Below are 12291 nucleotides of genomic sequence, written 5' to 3'. Positions count from 1 at the left end.
ATAATTCAGTGCAGTACCATTAGCATCACCATGAGTGTGCTCTGTGTGAGATTAGTTTCTGACCTGTCATCTCTCATAGAAAAAGCAATTAGATGGACAAACAAGGCTAGTGCCAGCCCAGCTTGTAGGGAAGGTGAGAACAGTTCTTGATTGGTAAACAAAACCCCTGATTTTGGTTTTGATAGGTAAACAAAACTCACATGCCTCATGCTGTCAGCATATCTCCAGGCAATGCAAGCCTCATTCTTGGATGGAATTTGTTGACCTTTGCAACTTTTTTGATAATGTGTAAATAAGCGACACCTAAAAGGTTATTTTAAATCTTTATATTTTTCTTTCTCTTTCACGCCCGCATGTACTTTAACAAGCCCCTGCACACTGACAGATGCAGAAATACTTACACACATTAGAGAGGCAGTGTTCTTCAGTGGGGAGAGCATTGGACTGGGACTTGGGGGACTTGGGTTCTATTCCTGGTTCCTGGCACTGTGCCAGTGATCTGATGTATGGCCATGGGCATGTCACTTTATCTTTCTGTGCCTACCTTTTCCCTCCAGAGCTATTTTGTCAACTTAAATTGTAAGATCTTCAGGGCAGGGACCAGTCTCTCACTGTGTGTTTGTACAGTGCCTGGCACAGTGGAGTTCCAATTTCTTGTTGCAGCCTCTAGGTGCTACTGTAGTACAAACAGTTAATAACTAACACTCTCTGAGCTCTCTCCTATATATACTAATTCTCTCAGAGAAAGACATGCACACACTCCGTCACACATAATTTGCACATACCCCTCCCAAGTAGCCTGCACTAGTGCACAGCAGAAACAAATCCGCAACACTACAACCTGAGTGGGATATGTGGTGTGCACTCAGTTGTCCCCACCGAAGGAGGATATATTAATAAACTCTGACAGTGGGGGGAAGAGCCAACTAGACATGACGCTGCAAATGCTAAAGCAAACAAAGCTAAGGCAACAACTGGGCAAAGCAAGCAAAGGCACCTGTGCTTAGCAGGACCTGATTGCTGCATCTCACAGAGCACCTCCCCTCTACTGATTGGAGGACATCTGAGTACAGGGAGATGTGCCAACTCATGCTCAAAGTGTGACCACCATGAACGCACAGTCCCAGCAATGGACTCACCGAGGAGCTGCATGATGACATCACGCCTCATAGGGCTATACCTTGCTCACTCCTAGTTCTGATTCATAGATTCCAAGGGCAGAAGGGACCATTGTGATCATCTGGTCTGACCTCCTGTATAGCACAGGCCATAGAACTTCCTCAAAATAACTCCTAGATTAGATCTTTTAGGCAAACATCCGATCTTGATGTAAAGATGGTCAGCGATGGAGAATCCACCATGACTCTTGGTAAATGGGTCCAGTGATTAATTACCCTCACTGTTAACAATGTAGATCTTATTTCCAATCTGAATTTGTCTAGCTTCAACTTCAGAGCTCATTTCCCCCTCTCTTTGAGTCTTATTCCTGCTTGTCTCCTTCTGTGTGTCAATCAAATTACCTTCTACTTTGTAGTTTTCCTTACCACCCCAGTGCAGGGTTCTTCCTGTATAATTAAAGCAACTGGACCCTGATTTGGTTTACACCCCACTTACACCATTTGTAAGCCAGCATTGTGGTGGGGACCATATGGCGTTCGGATTTTTTTCCTAGTCCTTCCCCCCACTCCCATTAGCCACATCCCATGTTAATTGCCTCTTCATCCCTGCACCCACTGACCAGCATTCATTGTGTGCTAGGAGATCACAGTAGCTCAGGAAAGAGCCAGTGTGCTTCACATCTCTTTGGCCACCTGTTAGTACACCTTCCCCTTCTCTCATCCTGTGCAATGAGCAGGATGGTTGAGACCACCTTCTCACTCACTCACCTAGCTATTTATCATTTCTTTTCCTGGGTGTGCAAGGATGGATCTTGAGTGGTGTTCTCAGAGATTTAGCCAGGCGACTTCTGGTAGTGACAATGGGCGCTGGATGTTTTAACTCTGTAATCTTGCTTTCTTATGATGATATCTAATTGCCTCTGGTTCTCTTTCTCTTTTTGTCTCCTTCCTCTGTTTTCTTTAATAACTTTACCAACCCTGTCAACTCTTTTATTCTTCTCTGTCTTTCCTTTCCTTCCTTTCTTTCTCCCCTTTTTTTCTGCCTTTCTAGGTGGAGTGGCTGAGGAACGAGGATGTTATTGACACCACCCGAGACACCAACTTCCTGATAACCATAGATCATAACCTCATAATCAAGCAGGCCAGGCTTTCAGACACCGCCAACTATACCTGCGTGGCCAAGAATATTGTGGCTAAGCGCCGGAGCACCACAGCCACTGTCATCGTCTATGGTACTGACCCTTTGTTCTTAGGAAAGCAGGGATTAGCCATAGTGTGTGTCCACAAGCCCAGGGAAACCTAATATGATTATCTGTGGCTTTATCTGTAGAAGTACCAGAGTTATCAGCTAATGCACATGCCTGATGTGAGGCGTAGAACTCATGCCATTCAGCATCAGAAACACAGACATCTTGAGCTGAAGGAGACTCTCCATCAGCTTATACCAGTACTAAAGTTTATTCTTAGGCTTTTGAAAGCAAACCTGAAACTAGAAAAAAAAAAAAAAAAAAAAGCCTTGCCTGGTTGCTAGTTTTGATACAAACCTGGCTGGTTCACTGAAATATATACATGGTGCTTCAAGTGAAGCTGGGCTGCATCGTTTGAGCAAACCTAGACAAGTTTTGCAAGGAAACCAGATGACATGCTGGATTTGGCTGAGTTTTGCTTTGAGTTTCACATCTGAGAAACCCAAAGCAAAACTCAGAGGGTGCGAACCACAGTGAACTAAAATGAAAGGATAAAAGTCCAAGCAATGTGTCTCTATTCAATTTCTGGAGCAAAATAGTGGCCGTTTTCTGCTCTGTCCCACTGAAAAGCTCTCCAAGTCAAAAATATTTGTGAAGTTAAAACTCCTAGGCCAGCAGAGCTGGGGTAAATCAGTGCAGCTCCAGTGAGGTGAGAAACCAGGAACATTTCAAAAATGTTCAGGGTTTTTCAAGCAGCTGGGGTTGGGAGGTGGTCACTTGAAGGCACATGTTTATTTGTTGGAGTGTTGTGAATGGGGATGTGTCAGATTAAGGGAGCCTGGTGATTGGCTGGTGTGGATCAGTCTAGGGAGCCGGAAAAGAGTAGGTACAACCCTCACCTTGTTTAGTGACCCCTCCAAGTGGGTCCATGAAACTGTAGTGTTCACTCCAGCAGTAGCTTTCCCTGTTGGCTGTAGTGACTGCCAGGGAGGGAGAGGACAAAAGTGGCTGGACTGGTGCTGGGACACGAATATCATGTTACTCCTGGGCTCTGAGTTTTTAAGCAGCATGTTTGTTCCTGTTTCCTTTTCTGTACACAGTGAATGGTGGCTGGTCCACCTGGTCAGAATGGTCTCAATGCAACAACCGCTGTGGCCGTGGCTGGCAGAAGCGGACCCGAACCTGCACCAACCCAGCACCTCTCAATGGTGGCTCCTTCTGTGAGGGGCAACCCTTCCAGAAAATCGCCTGTACCACGATGTGCCCAGGTAAGGGCAATTCATGCAAGAGCCTGAGGCCAGCTGTAATCATGGGTGTGTGCTCTCCTCTTTGGATTGTCCAGTTCAGCACTATCTCTAGCACTGCCCAGGGGCTTGTGGAGATGGTGTGTGTTGTGGAGGGGGATCTGCAGGAGGTCAGGGGGCGTGTGTCTCAGAGCAGCCTCCTTCCAACTAGTATGAAGTGACTTTTCCCTGTTGAAAACTCTCATTGTGGACTGTGAAAACTGAAGGCCCTAGATGAGAGAGCAGCCATGCACCTTACATTCCCCAGGCCACTGCAGGACTGGGCTTGACATACAATGGACCTCCATAAGGTCTCCCTCAAGTACCTAGGCTGGTGGAGCTGTCTCTTTTTCTAGATCGCCCTTCTCCCAAATGATCTGCTGAAGCCCTTCTTTGCCTGCCCTGTCATCTAGAGAACAAGCCACCAGTGAGATGACCTTCCAGTTCTCAGCTCTTTGGGCTGCTAAAGCCAATTCAGATCTGCATTTCTGTAATGGCTTAACCTTCCAATTCAGAGGTTGTGCAGCAGCTGCCTCATCCTAAGGTTTCTTTTGATTGTTATCTGTTAGGATTGGAGAAGCCAAGTGACTGCTGTATATACAATACTGATTCAAATCTCTCTGCTCCTTCCTCTAAGCCTTCAATGAATTGCTCTCTCTGTCTCGCTCTCTCTCTCTCTCCTGAACGCAGTAGATGGAGCCTGGACAGAGTGGAGCAAGTGGTCAGCCTGCAGCACGGAGTGCACCCACTGGAGGAGCCGGGAATGCACTGCCCCATCCCCGAAAAACGGAGGCAAGGACTGCAGCGGAGTGTTGCTGGACTCCAAAAACTGCACCGATGGACTGTGCATGCAAAGTGAGTGAGCCAGTGTGGGGACAGCACCGGAGGGAGGGAGAGGGAGGAAAGGGACAACCAGGAAAAAAAAACATGCTAAAAGGGTTTTATTAAAAGGGAAGGCATTGCAAGTTGAAGGGTTTGTTCTGCTTTTGTCTAGGCCAGGAGTTCTCAAACTGGGGGTCGGGACCCCTCAGGGGGTTGCGAGATTATTACATGGGGGGGTCTCGAGCTCTCAACCTCCACCCCAAACTCCACTTTGCCTCCAGCATTTATAATGGTGTTAAATATACAAAAAAGTGTTTTTTATTTATAAGAGAGGTTGCACTCAGAGACTTGTTATGTGAAAGGAATCACCAGTAGAAAAGTTTGAGAACCACTGGTCTAGGCAGCAGGCACTGTACCTGGTCTCCCATTCCGGGTGGGCACAGAACTCCAGCTCAAGATCATCTCTTCCCAGGGATTTCCCCCACGACTCATTCCAGGTGGCCCCAGAAACCCAAACCCACTTTAAAGCTCCTCTTACTGCAAGTGACATTATAGACCAGGGTTGCTGGCAGCCTGTCTGACAGTATTGCCGACTTCATAAGCTTTTTACATTGGACAACCACAGGGAAATTCCAGAGTGGATATCCAAGCTGATCTGGAATGGATTCTGATTGCAGTGATGTACAGCACACAGCTGACTTGGAGAGGCAGTGACAGCAAGATCCACAAAGCCCTTTAATTGTAGGAAATAAAGGTTATTCATACTCATTTAGGTGGATGTGGGATATATTCTTAAGCACCATTACTGGACTCCCCACCTGTTGGCGATGCTAGCATAGATTTCTGGCACAGCCCCCTAGCCCAGTCGGAGCCTTGCTACACTACTTGTAAACCTGAAGGTTAGACGTTTTTAGGGTGGGCAATTGATTACCGCTCCAAAAGGTTGATGGAAGTTGACTGCATGGGTCACTGGGTGAAGCACCAGCCTCTTTCTGTGGCACCTGGCTTCAAATCTAGCTGACACCCTAAACCTCATGGTACGCATTATCATTGAGAACACTCGGCGGTGTGCTCCCTGCTATGGAAGGACCTAGGAATGAGCTGCTAAAAGAAAGCAAAATGTTTGTCATCCCTAGTGACATGGCAGAGTGGAGGTCACTGGCTGCACCAAAGAGAGTGAATGTGCACAGCAGGTTCCTGGCCCATGCAGGTTCCTGGCCCATGCCTGATCAATTTCCATCACTACCAAGTCCATTAACCTTTAAAAAAGCATGTGTGCTCCATGTATGTTGCCAGAGGAAAGGAAACTGTGGTAGGAGGGATGAAGGGAGGGGAACAGAGGGCCAACCACTTCTTTTAAATATGCCTCTTCAGGGGTAGTTATAGTCCTAAATTTCTTTAGTGACTCCTCTGTGTATTTTTCCACTCTGCACGCTCACACACCACTTCTTGAGGTACAAGTGTTTAAACGCAGGCCTCTCCTGAGCAGACTGAGTGCTGCCTGTCACCCCCAGGCCTGGGAAGGGTTGAATATACAGCTTGACTTCCCACAGGAGGAAAGTTCCATTTAGTGCCACAGAAAAGGGGACCATTCAGCAGTGACGAGAGGCTTGTTTCGCCTCTGATCACTGTACTTCGTGACAAGTCGTGGCAGACCTGGGTGTTCCCATCCTGAACCTGCCTCTTGCTCTAGCAGAAATTGTCACCCACTCCCAACGTTGATCCAGACCCACAAAGTGCAGAGTGCTGAGCACAAACATCTCTCTTCAGACTTCATTAAAGTTGCACATGCTCAGTACTGGATCAGGCTCTGTGCAATGTTTGTGTCCTGATGAGACCCAGCAAACTCATTTAATTTATGACCTAAATCCCCCGTGAGAAAAGATTTTAATTATTGTTTTGTTTTTTTCTTTAAATCAATTGTTATAAAGTCTATGTCCCAGGGCCTGGCGTAAAGCCAAAAATCTGAAGTCTTTAAAACGTCTCTGCTTTAAACCTTCTCCTCTAGAATTCGGATGAAGTGGAGAAGGGCTTGGATGTTTCCTGTTCCCCGTTTGGGATCTAAATAGATCTAGTAAATATTCTGAAATACCAACCCTATTCTAGGTCTGAGTGGAAATGAATGTGATACATTTCATGGGGCAATCCAGGTGGAATTCCTTGACCTGAATTTGGAATTCCTTGGACTCACCTCATTCCTTAGTGTCACTCCTGACCAGCAGCCATGGAATGGTCCCAATTACAAACATGGGGCGGTGCTACAAGAAAAAACTGCTTTAGAGAGTATAAAAGTGTCCTTCTTAGTCTACTTAACAGCCAGGAATAGTGGCAGTGCTGCCACCTGCCTGTTCTATAGCAATATCTGCCCTGGTGCCTTGCAGCTCGTTTGCTTAGCATAACCCTGAATGCCCCCTGTGCTGTAATCTGCTGTAAAGAATGAGTTAGGAATGCATCATAACCCCTTCCTCGCTGTATGACTGCCTTCATGTCATCTTAAATAAACTCACTGTGTCGATCCATGTTGACAATGAGCAAGGAGGAGGGGGGCGGATTGAACCACAGAAGTGGTTTCAAAGAAACATCTTGCAAGCCAGTGCCTTCTGGGCCTGGTAGAAGCTCATGGTTGGGAAAATTAAGGCATTGTGACAGCAGAGGTCGGGTCCAGCTCGCAGGCAGAATCGAGCTACGTGTGGTGCCAACCTGGTGCTGGCTGTTAACACTTAGCAGGCGGAAAGCGCCTCACAGAGAAAAAGAAAATAGTGGAGTATTGAGACAGGGGCTTCCTGCAGCAGCGAACCTGCAGGGTGTGGAAAGGAGTGGGGAGGGTTGTTTTATATCAACGGCTACAAATAATTGTTCCCATGCTGGGGACTTCATGCTTTAGACCAAAACCAAAGGAGTGCCCTTACAAAGGGGCTTCCATCCTGGATCAGACTTGGACAGTCCAGACATGAAGGAAAAATATCTGGTGGGTTCCCATGTAAATGTGTCCGATTATTTGCCAACCTTGGGTCTGAACAAAGCCCTTTCTCCTGACACAGGGTCAGCTTGCTAGTGGCCATCGCCGTCCACAGCCGCTGAAACTGTTGTGCTGGCCCATCTTGTAACTCAAGGCTTCAGTCCAAGCTGGAGTTAAATGGGAGGATGGGCCAGGAGGGAGAAAGCTATTATTACATAAGGCTAATAGCTTTGATAATCAGCAAACCAGACACAGGATAATGTTGACAAAGCCTAACATGTAACAGGACAATGCTTTTATGTTTCAACTACTGATTTCCAGCCTGGGGGGTGAGCCCAAGCCCAGTGTGGGAAAGGAGGGAAGAAGAGAAGCGAAGCGGGAGGGTGTGTGGGGCGGGAGAGGTTTCAAGAACCCAAATCCTCTCCATTGCAAATGTCCTGCAAGTTGCTCCCCCATCCCACATGCTTCTTTGGTGGTCTCTAATGCAGATTCCATGAGACAAGCTCACGTGTACAGGCTCAGACAGTAGCCTGGCAACCAAGCTTCTCTCTTCTGCACACACAGTACTCAGCGAAGCCCTGAAAGTTCACATGGAGGCTCCTCTGCGCTGCCAGGAACGTGTAGCCATCTGATGAGTGAGAGGAAGGGGTACACTAGGAGTGAAAAACAACCCAAGGGAAAGCGGAAGAATTAGAGCAGAAAGCAAACAAAGAGGGAGAAAGTGGGATGAGAGAGAGAATAGAGATGAGAGAGAGAGAAGAGGAGAGGTGGCATAACTGTGCTAGGGGTATGGTAAGTGAGGAGATGGGCAGAGAACGGGGACACGCATCTCTCAGTCCATCACAAGGGAGTGCCAACTAAAAGACCAACCAATGGGTGGTAACCACTGGTTTTAACAGAATGAATGGTTCTCCCTGCTGCACTGGACTCATTAAAATAGCACTGAAATTCAGTGGGGCTTTCTCAGGGCTGGGCTGAGGCGAGGGGGACCCCTCTCACTTTCCACTACACCTAAAAGAGGCAGAGGCTAGCCCTGAGAACTGGGCATCACTTTGTCACTGGGGCCTGAAGTGCCTGGGGGTTTATGTCTGTTGAACCCCTTGGGAAGTGAGTGAATTTCATTGTCAGAGCAGGAAGCTGGGCAGAAGAGAAGCAGATTCTGCTCCCCTAAAACCTCATGTGAGCAGTGGGTGGAGCGGCTTGGGAAGCTGTCTCTCCACTCGTCCTTTTGAAGTAAACGATTTAATGGGAAGAGGTCATTGTGCTCTCAGTCTCCCGCAGCCTATTGGAAATGTAGATCAAACTTTGCCATTCTGGTTGTGCAGCGTAGGCCCCTTTGGATGGGCAGCAAGGCCAGCCAGGCTTGCAGGGTGGGAGAGAGGTCACAAGCCTACTTTCCTAAAACTACCACATGGGCAAGGCTTCTGCATGGCTTCACAGAGCTCCAAAGAGCCCAAGGCTCCTTGTTCTCTCTAAACTATTCACTGGTTTTTATGTCCCATGGGACCTTTCCCCTTGGTGTGCTGGGGCTGATGACTGTGTTTGTTTCCTTCCATTAGCATCATCATCATCATCATTTTCACCTTTTGTTTTTAACTTTGTTTTTCCTAACAGATAAAAGAGTTTTAACCGAACCCAAAAGTCACTGTAAGTCCTCATTTCATAGCCACTTTATTTCATTGTGATACATTACTTTGTTTTTTCTTTTGTTTGGTCATTGGCACCTCTGGTGTCAGCCTGGAACTAGAAAGCTCCATCTCCAAGGGCTTCTCTATGTAGTTGCTCTAGTGAGCAAGGGAGGAGAGAGCTGAAATACACCAGAAAGGGTTAGCAGATGTTAAAGGGACAGTTACTCCATCAAGCTTGAGAGATCTAAATTTAACTTATATTCTAGGCATCAGTTTCTCAATTTACATGGGCTAAACTTTATTCTCAGTTACAACAGAATATATCCAAAGTAACCGAAGTCCATGAAGTTATTCCGAACAGAATTTGTTTGTATACATATAAAAAAAGTTGGAATTTTTGGTTTGTTTTTTGCTTCAGAACAAGTGCTTAGATTCCCCTACCCTGAATTAAAACCAGTGCCAGCAGTTTGTTCGTTTCCTAGCCCTGTTGTTGTTAATGCACCCAGAGCAACTTAGGAAATAACAGTTCTTTTCCGAGGAAAAGCTCTGTGTAGCTCAAAAGCTTTACCCGCCACCGACAGAAGTGGTCCAATAAAAGATATTCCCTCACCCTACCTTGTCTGTTTCGTATCCTTGGGGCCAACATGACAACAACAACATTGCAAACTTCTTTCCTTGCCAGTTTTGTCCTTTTCCATTTGACCAATGGTTTTTCTCTCCCAGGATTTCAGTAGAACAGAAACTAATGTGGCTGTTTTATTTACTTCCCTCTTGTGCCACTACATCCCCAGTCATGTCAACATTATAAGGTTTGATAGTGTGTGCTCCTTCTCAGTATTGCCAATCACAAATGTTCAAAAATCATGAGTCAGGCTCACTAAAAATCATGATACTGGCTTTAAAATCATAAGATCTGTAAAAATAATAGATTTGGTGTTCTTTTTATTTGCTTTCTGCTTTCTGAGCCTTTAGGGTGCACTGGGTCACATATTGAAGCTTTTTCTGTAGCCACAAGTGCTAGAAATGTAATTTTTCTTTAAGAATGAAGGATGAAATCATCACATATCCACTTGACTCCAGGAGCTGGGGCTTTAAGGAAAACAATAATTATAATGAGACCAATGATGAAATCATGAGCTTTGGCAACACTGCCTTCTAAAGGTGCAGAACATAAAACATTGATCAACAGTTCTTGAAGACAGTGAATTTAACACATGTAAAGAAGAACACTTTAAAAATTGGATTCTTCCCACAGTTTAGAAGAATTTTGGAGTACACAATAGCTCTGAAATACTGTGTTCTATGAACATTTTTCAGTTGGGAAACGGTCCTTTCAGGTTCTTCATGAGTATAAGTTTCCAGCTATTCCCCTATCAAATTGGAATGTTTCTGTGATACTCCTACCCCTGCAAAGGACACACACACACACACGAAATAAAAATAATCATAACAAACTAGCCTTGGTTCTGATCCATATACTTGGCATTGGCCCTGTACAGGTTAGAAACCCTGAAGCTAAACTAAATATCATCTGAGAGCACCTGGAAATCAGGAAAGGAGAAAAGAAAAGAGTGGGTAAAATAGAGAGCATGAGTGTTCAGGCCAAGCTGTTTGATGTATCTGGAGTAATTTTCCTGGAGGCAATGTTCAAATAAGACACATGTGTATGTCTCAGAAACAGCAGCATCTGATTCTCTAGTATGGCCTGACTCCATGCACTTGACACCAGTCAATGGTGGGTGCAGATTCTGTCTTTGACACTAAAATATGCTGGAGGCAAGACATTGATGCTGCAGGATCCTTGAGGAGTTAGAATTCCTTCCCTTGGCATAGTGGTGTCATCAGAGCTCATTTGAAATCAAGGGAGCAAATACCCTGGATAAAATAGGGGTTAATTTGCTATTGAAGAATGAAAGGAAGGGAGTCAGGGATTTTAACAGCAGTCAGTGACAGAGGCAGAGATTCATGGGCCTGGTTCAAGCTTCCTCAATCCTAACATTGGACATTCCCAGGCTAATGTGACACATATTGGCTTAGGTGTCCCTGTAGCAGCAGCTGACCAAATCACCAGAGCAGCCATTCCGGAGCAGTTGGTACTTTCCTTTTCTGAGTTGACACATCTACTGCTTTGAGATGGGAGCAGATGGAAGAATGCCCAGTGATCGCTTTATGGCATCTCTCCATGCACTATCCTATTAGCTCATTGTCATCATCTCTTCCATTTACATGTGTATCTTCTTTCAAGGCAGATTTCTTCCTTCTCCCTGGACTGGGGAGCCTAAAGATCAAGAGTCACGCTGGGTGTGGGTGTGTCTCTGTGTCTAACACACACACACACACACACACACACACACACACACACACACACACANGTGTCTCTGTGTCACACACACACACACACACACACACACACACACACACACACACACACTGTGACTCTTGATTTTGGGGATACAGATATGCATATCCAACATGTTGCTCTCACTTTTGGACTACACTTTGAACCCATTTGTTAACTTGTTGTGCTAGCCCAGCCTCCCCCGCCCAGCATTTGCCAAAAGCTTGGGTTAATCGTAGAATTAGAGTTGTCTTTTGTGCAAAGACAGTGGGTTGATCATGCAGGGATCCAACTGTGGGTGGCACAGTTCTGATGGCAGATTCGTGCAAAGCCCCTGTTTCCTTAGTTTCCCTTTTCTCATTTCTCTCTCCTAGTGTTGGAAACCACGGGGGATGTGGCCCTGTATGCCGGCCTGGTTGTGGCCATCTTTGTTTTCATCGTCATCCTGATGGCCATTGGAGTGGTTGTGTACCGGCGCAGCTGCCGGGATTTTGACACTGACATCACAGACTCCTCAGCTGCCCTGACTGGAGGCTTTCACCCAGTCAACTTCAAGACCTCCAGGCACGGTAAGAAGAAATCAGTTGGCCTGCTCCTTCATATCATGTCCAGCAGTATCTTTGCTCCCCCAGAGGAAGGAGGCTGAGGGAGGAAGGTGAAATCAAAATAAAGGGGCTCAGACTCAGGGGAAGAATAGGCCACATTGAGAGTTCATTTATTATCCAACTGGGAGAGGTGAACTGAAGTTCTCCTCATCTTTCCATTGCCTTCCTGTGAGTGAGAACCACAGTCAGTGCTCCAGTACTAAAGAATCCATGATGCCAGAACCCTTTGCATACAGAAGTTTGTTTTGTATGTGTTCTTCAGAAAACAAAAGAGGTTCAACTGCCTGCTTCACCAAAGCCACCACTGCAACTGAAATGAATTGGCACTTTCTCTGCACTGACTTCCAGAGA

At 46.1% G+C, this 12291-nt stretch overlaps 1 protein-coding gene across 3 annotated transcripts in view; it reads left to right on the top strand.

Moving 5' to 3' along the window:
• UNC5B (unc-5 netrin receptor B) overlaps positions 1–12291 on the top strand; it is a 159864-nt gene that overhangs the window by 128741 nt on the left and 18832 nt on the right. The window contains exons 5-9 of one of the 3 annotated variants that reach the window (XM_034776033.1): positions 2170–2350; positions 3406–3573; positions 4282–4443; positions 8984–9016; positions 11710–11904. In XM_034776033.1, the coding sequence (XP_034631924.1) occupies positions 2170–2350; positions 3406–3573; positions 4282–4443; positions 8984–9016; positions 11710–11904 (739 nt within the window). Of the gene's footprint in view, positions 1–2169; positions 2351–3405; positions 3574–4278; positions 4444–8983; positions 9017–11709; positions 11905–12291 lie in introns of all 3 variants that reach the window. The other 2 variants (XM_034776032.1, XM_034776034.1) reach the window with 2 other exon arrangements.

Source organism: Trachemys scripta, chromosome 7 (genome assembly GCF_013100865.1).
Source record: "Trachemys scripta elegans isolate TJP31775 chromosome 7, CAS_Tse_1.0, whole genome shotgun sequence".
Taxonomy (NCBI): Eukaryota; Metazoa; Chordata; order Testudines; family Emydidae; genus Trachemys; species Trachemys scripta.
The sequence above is the reverse complement of the archived record's forward strand: the minus strand, read 5'-3'. Positions and strand labels throughout refer to the sequence as shown.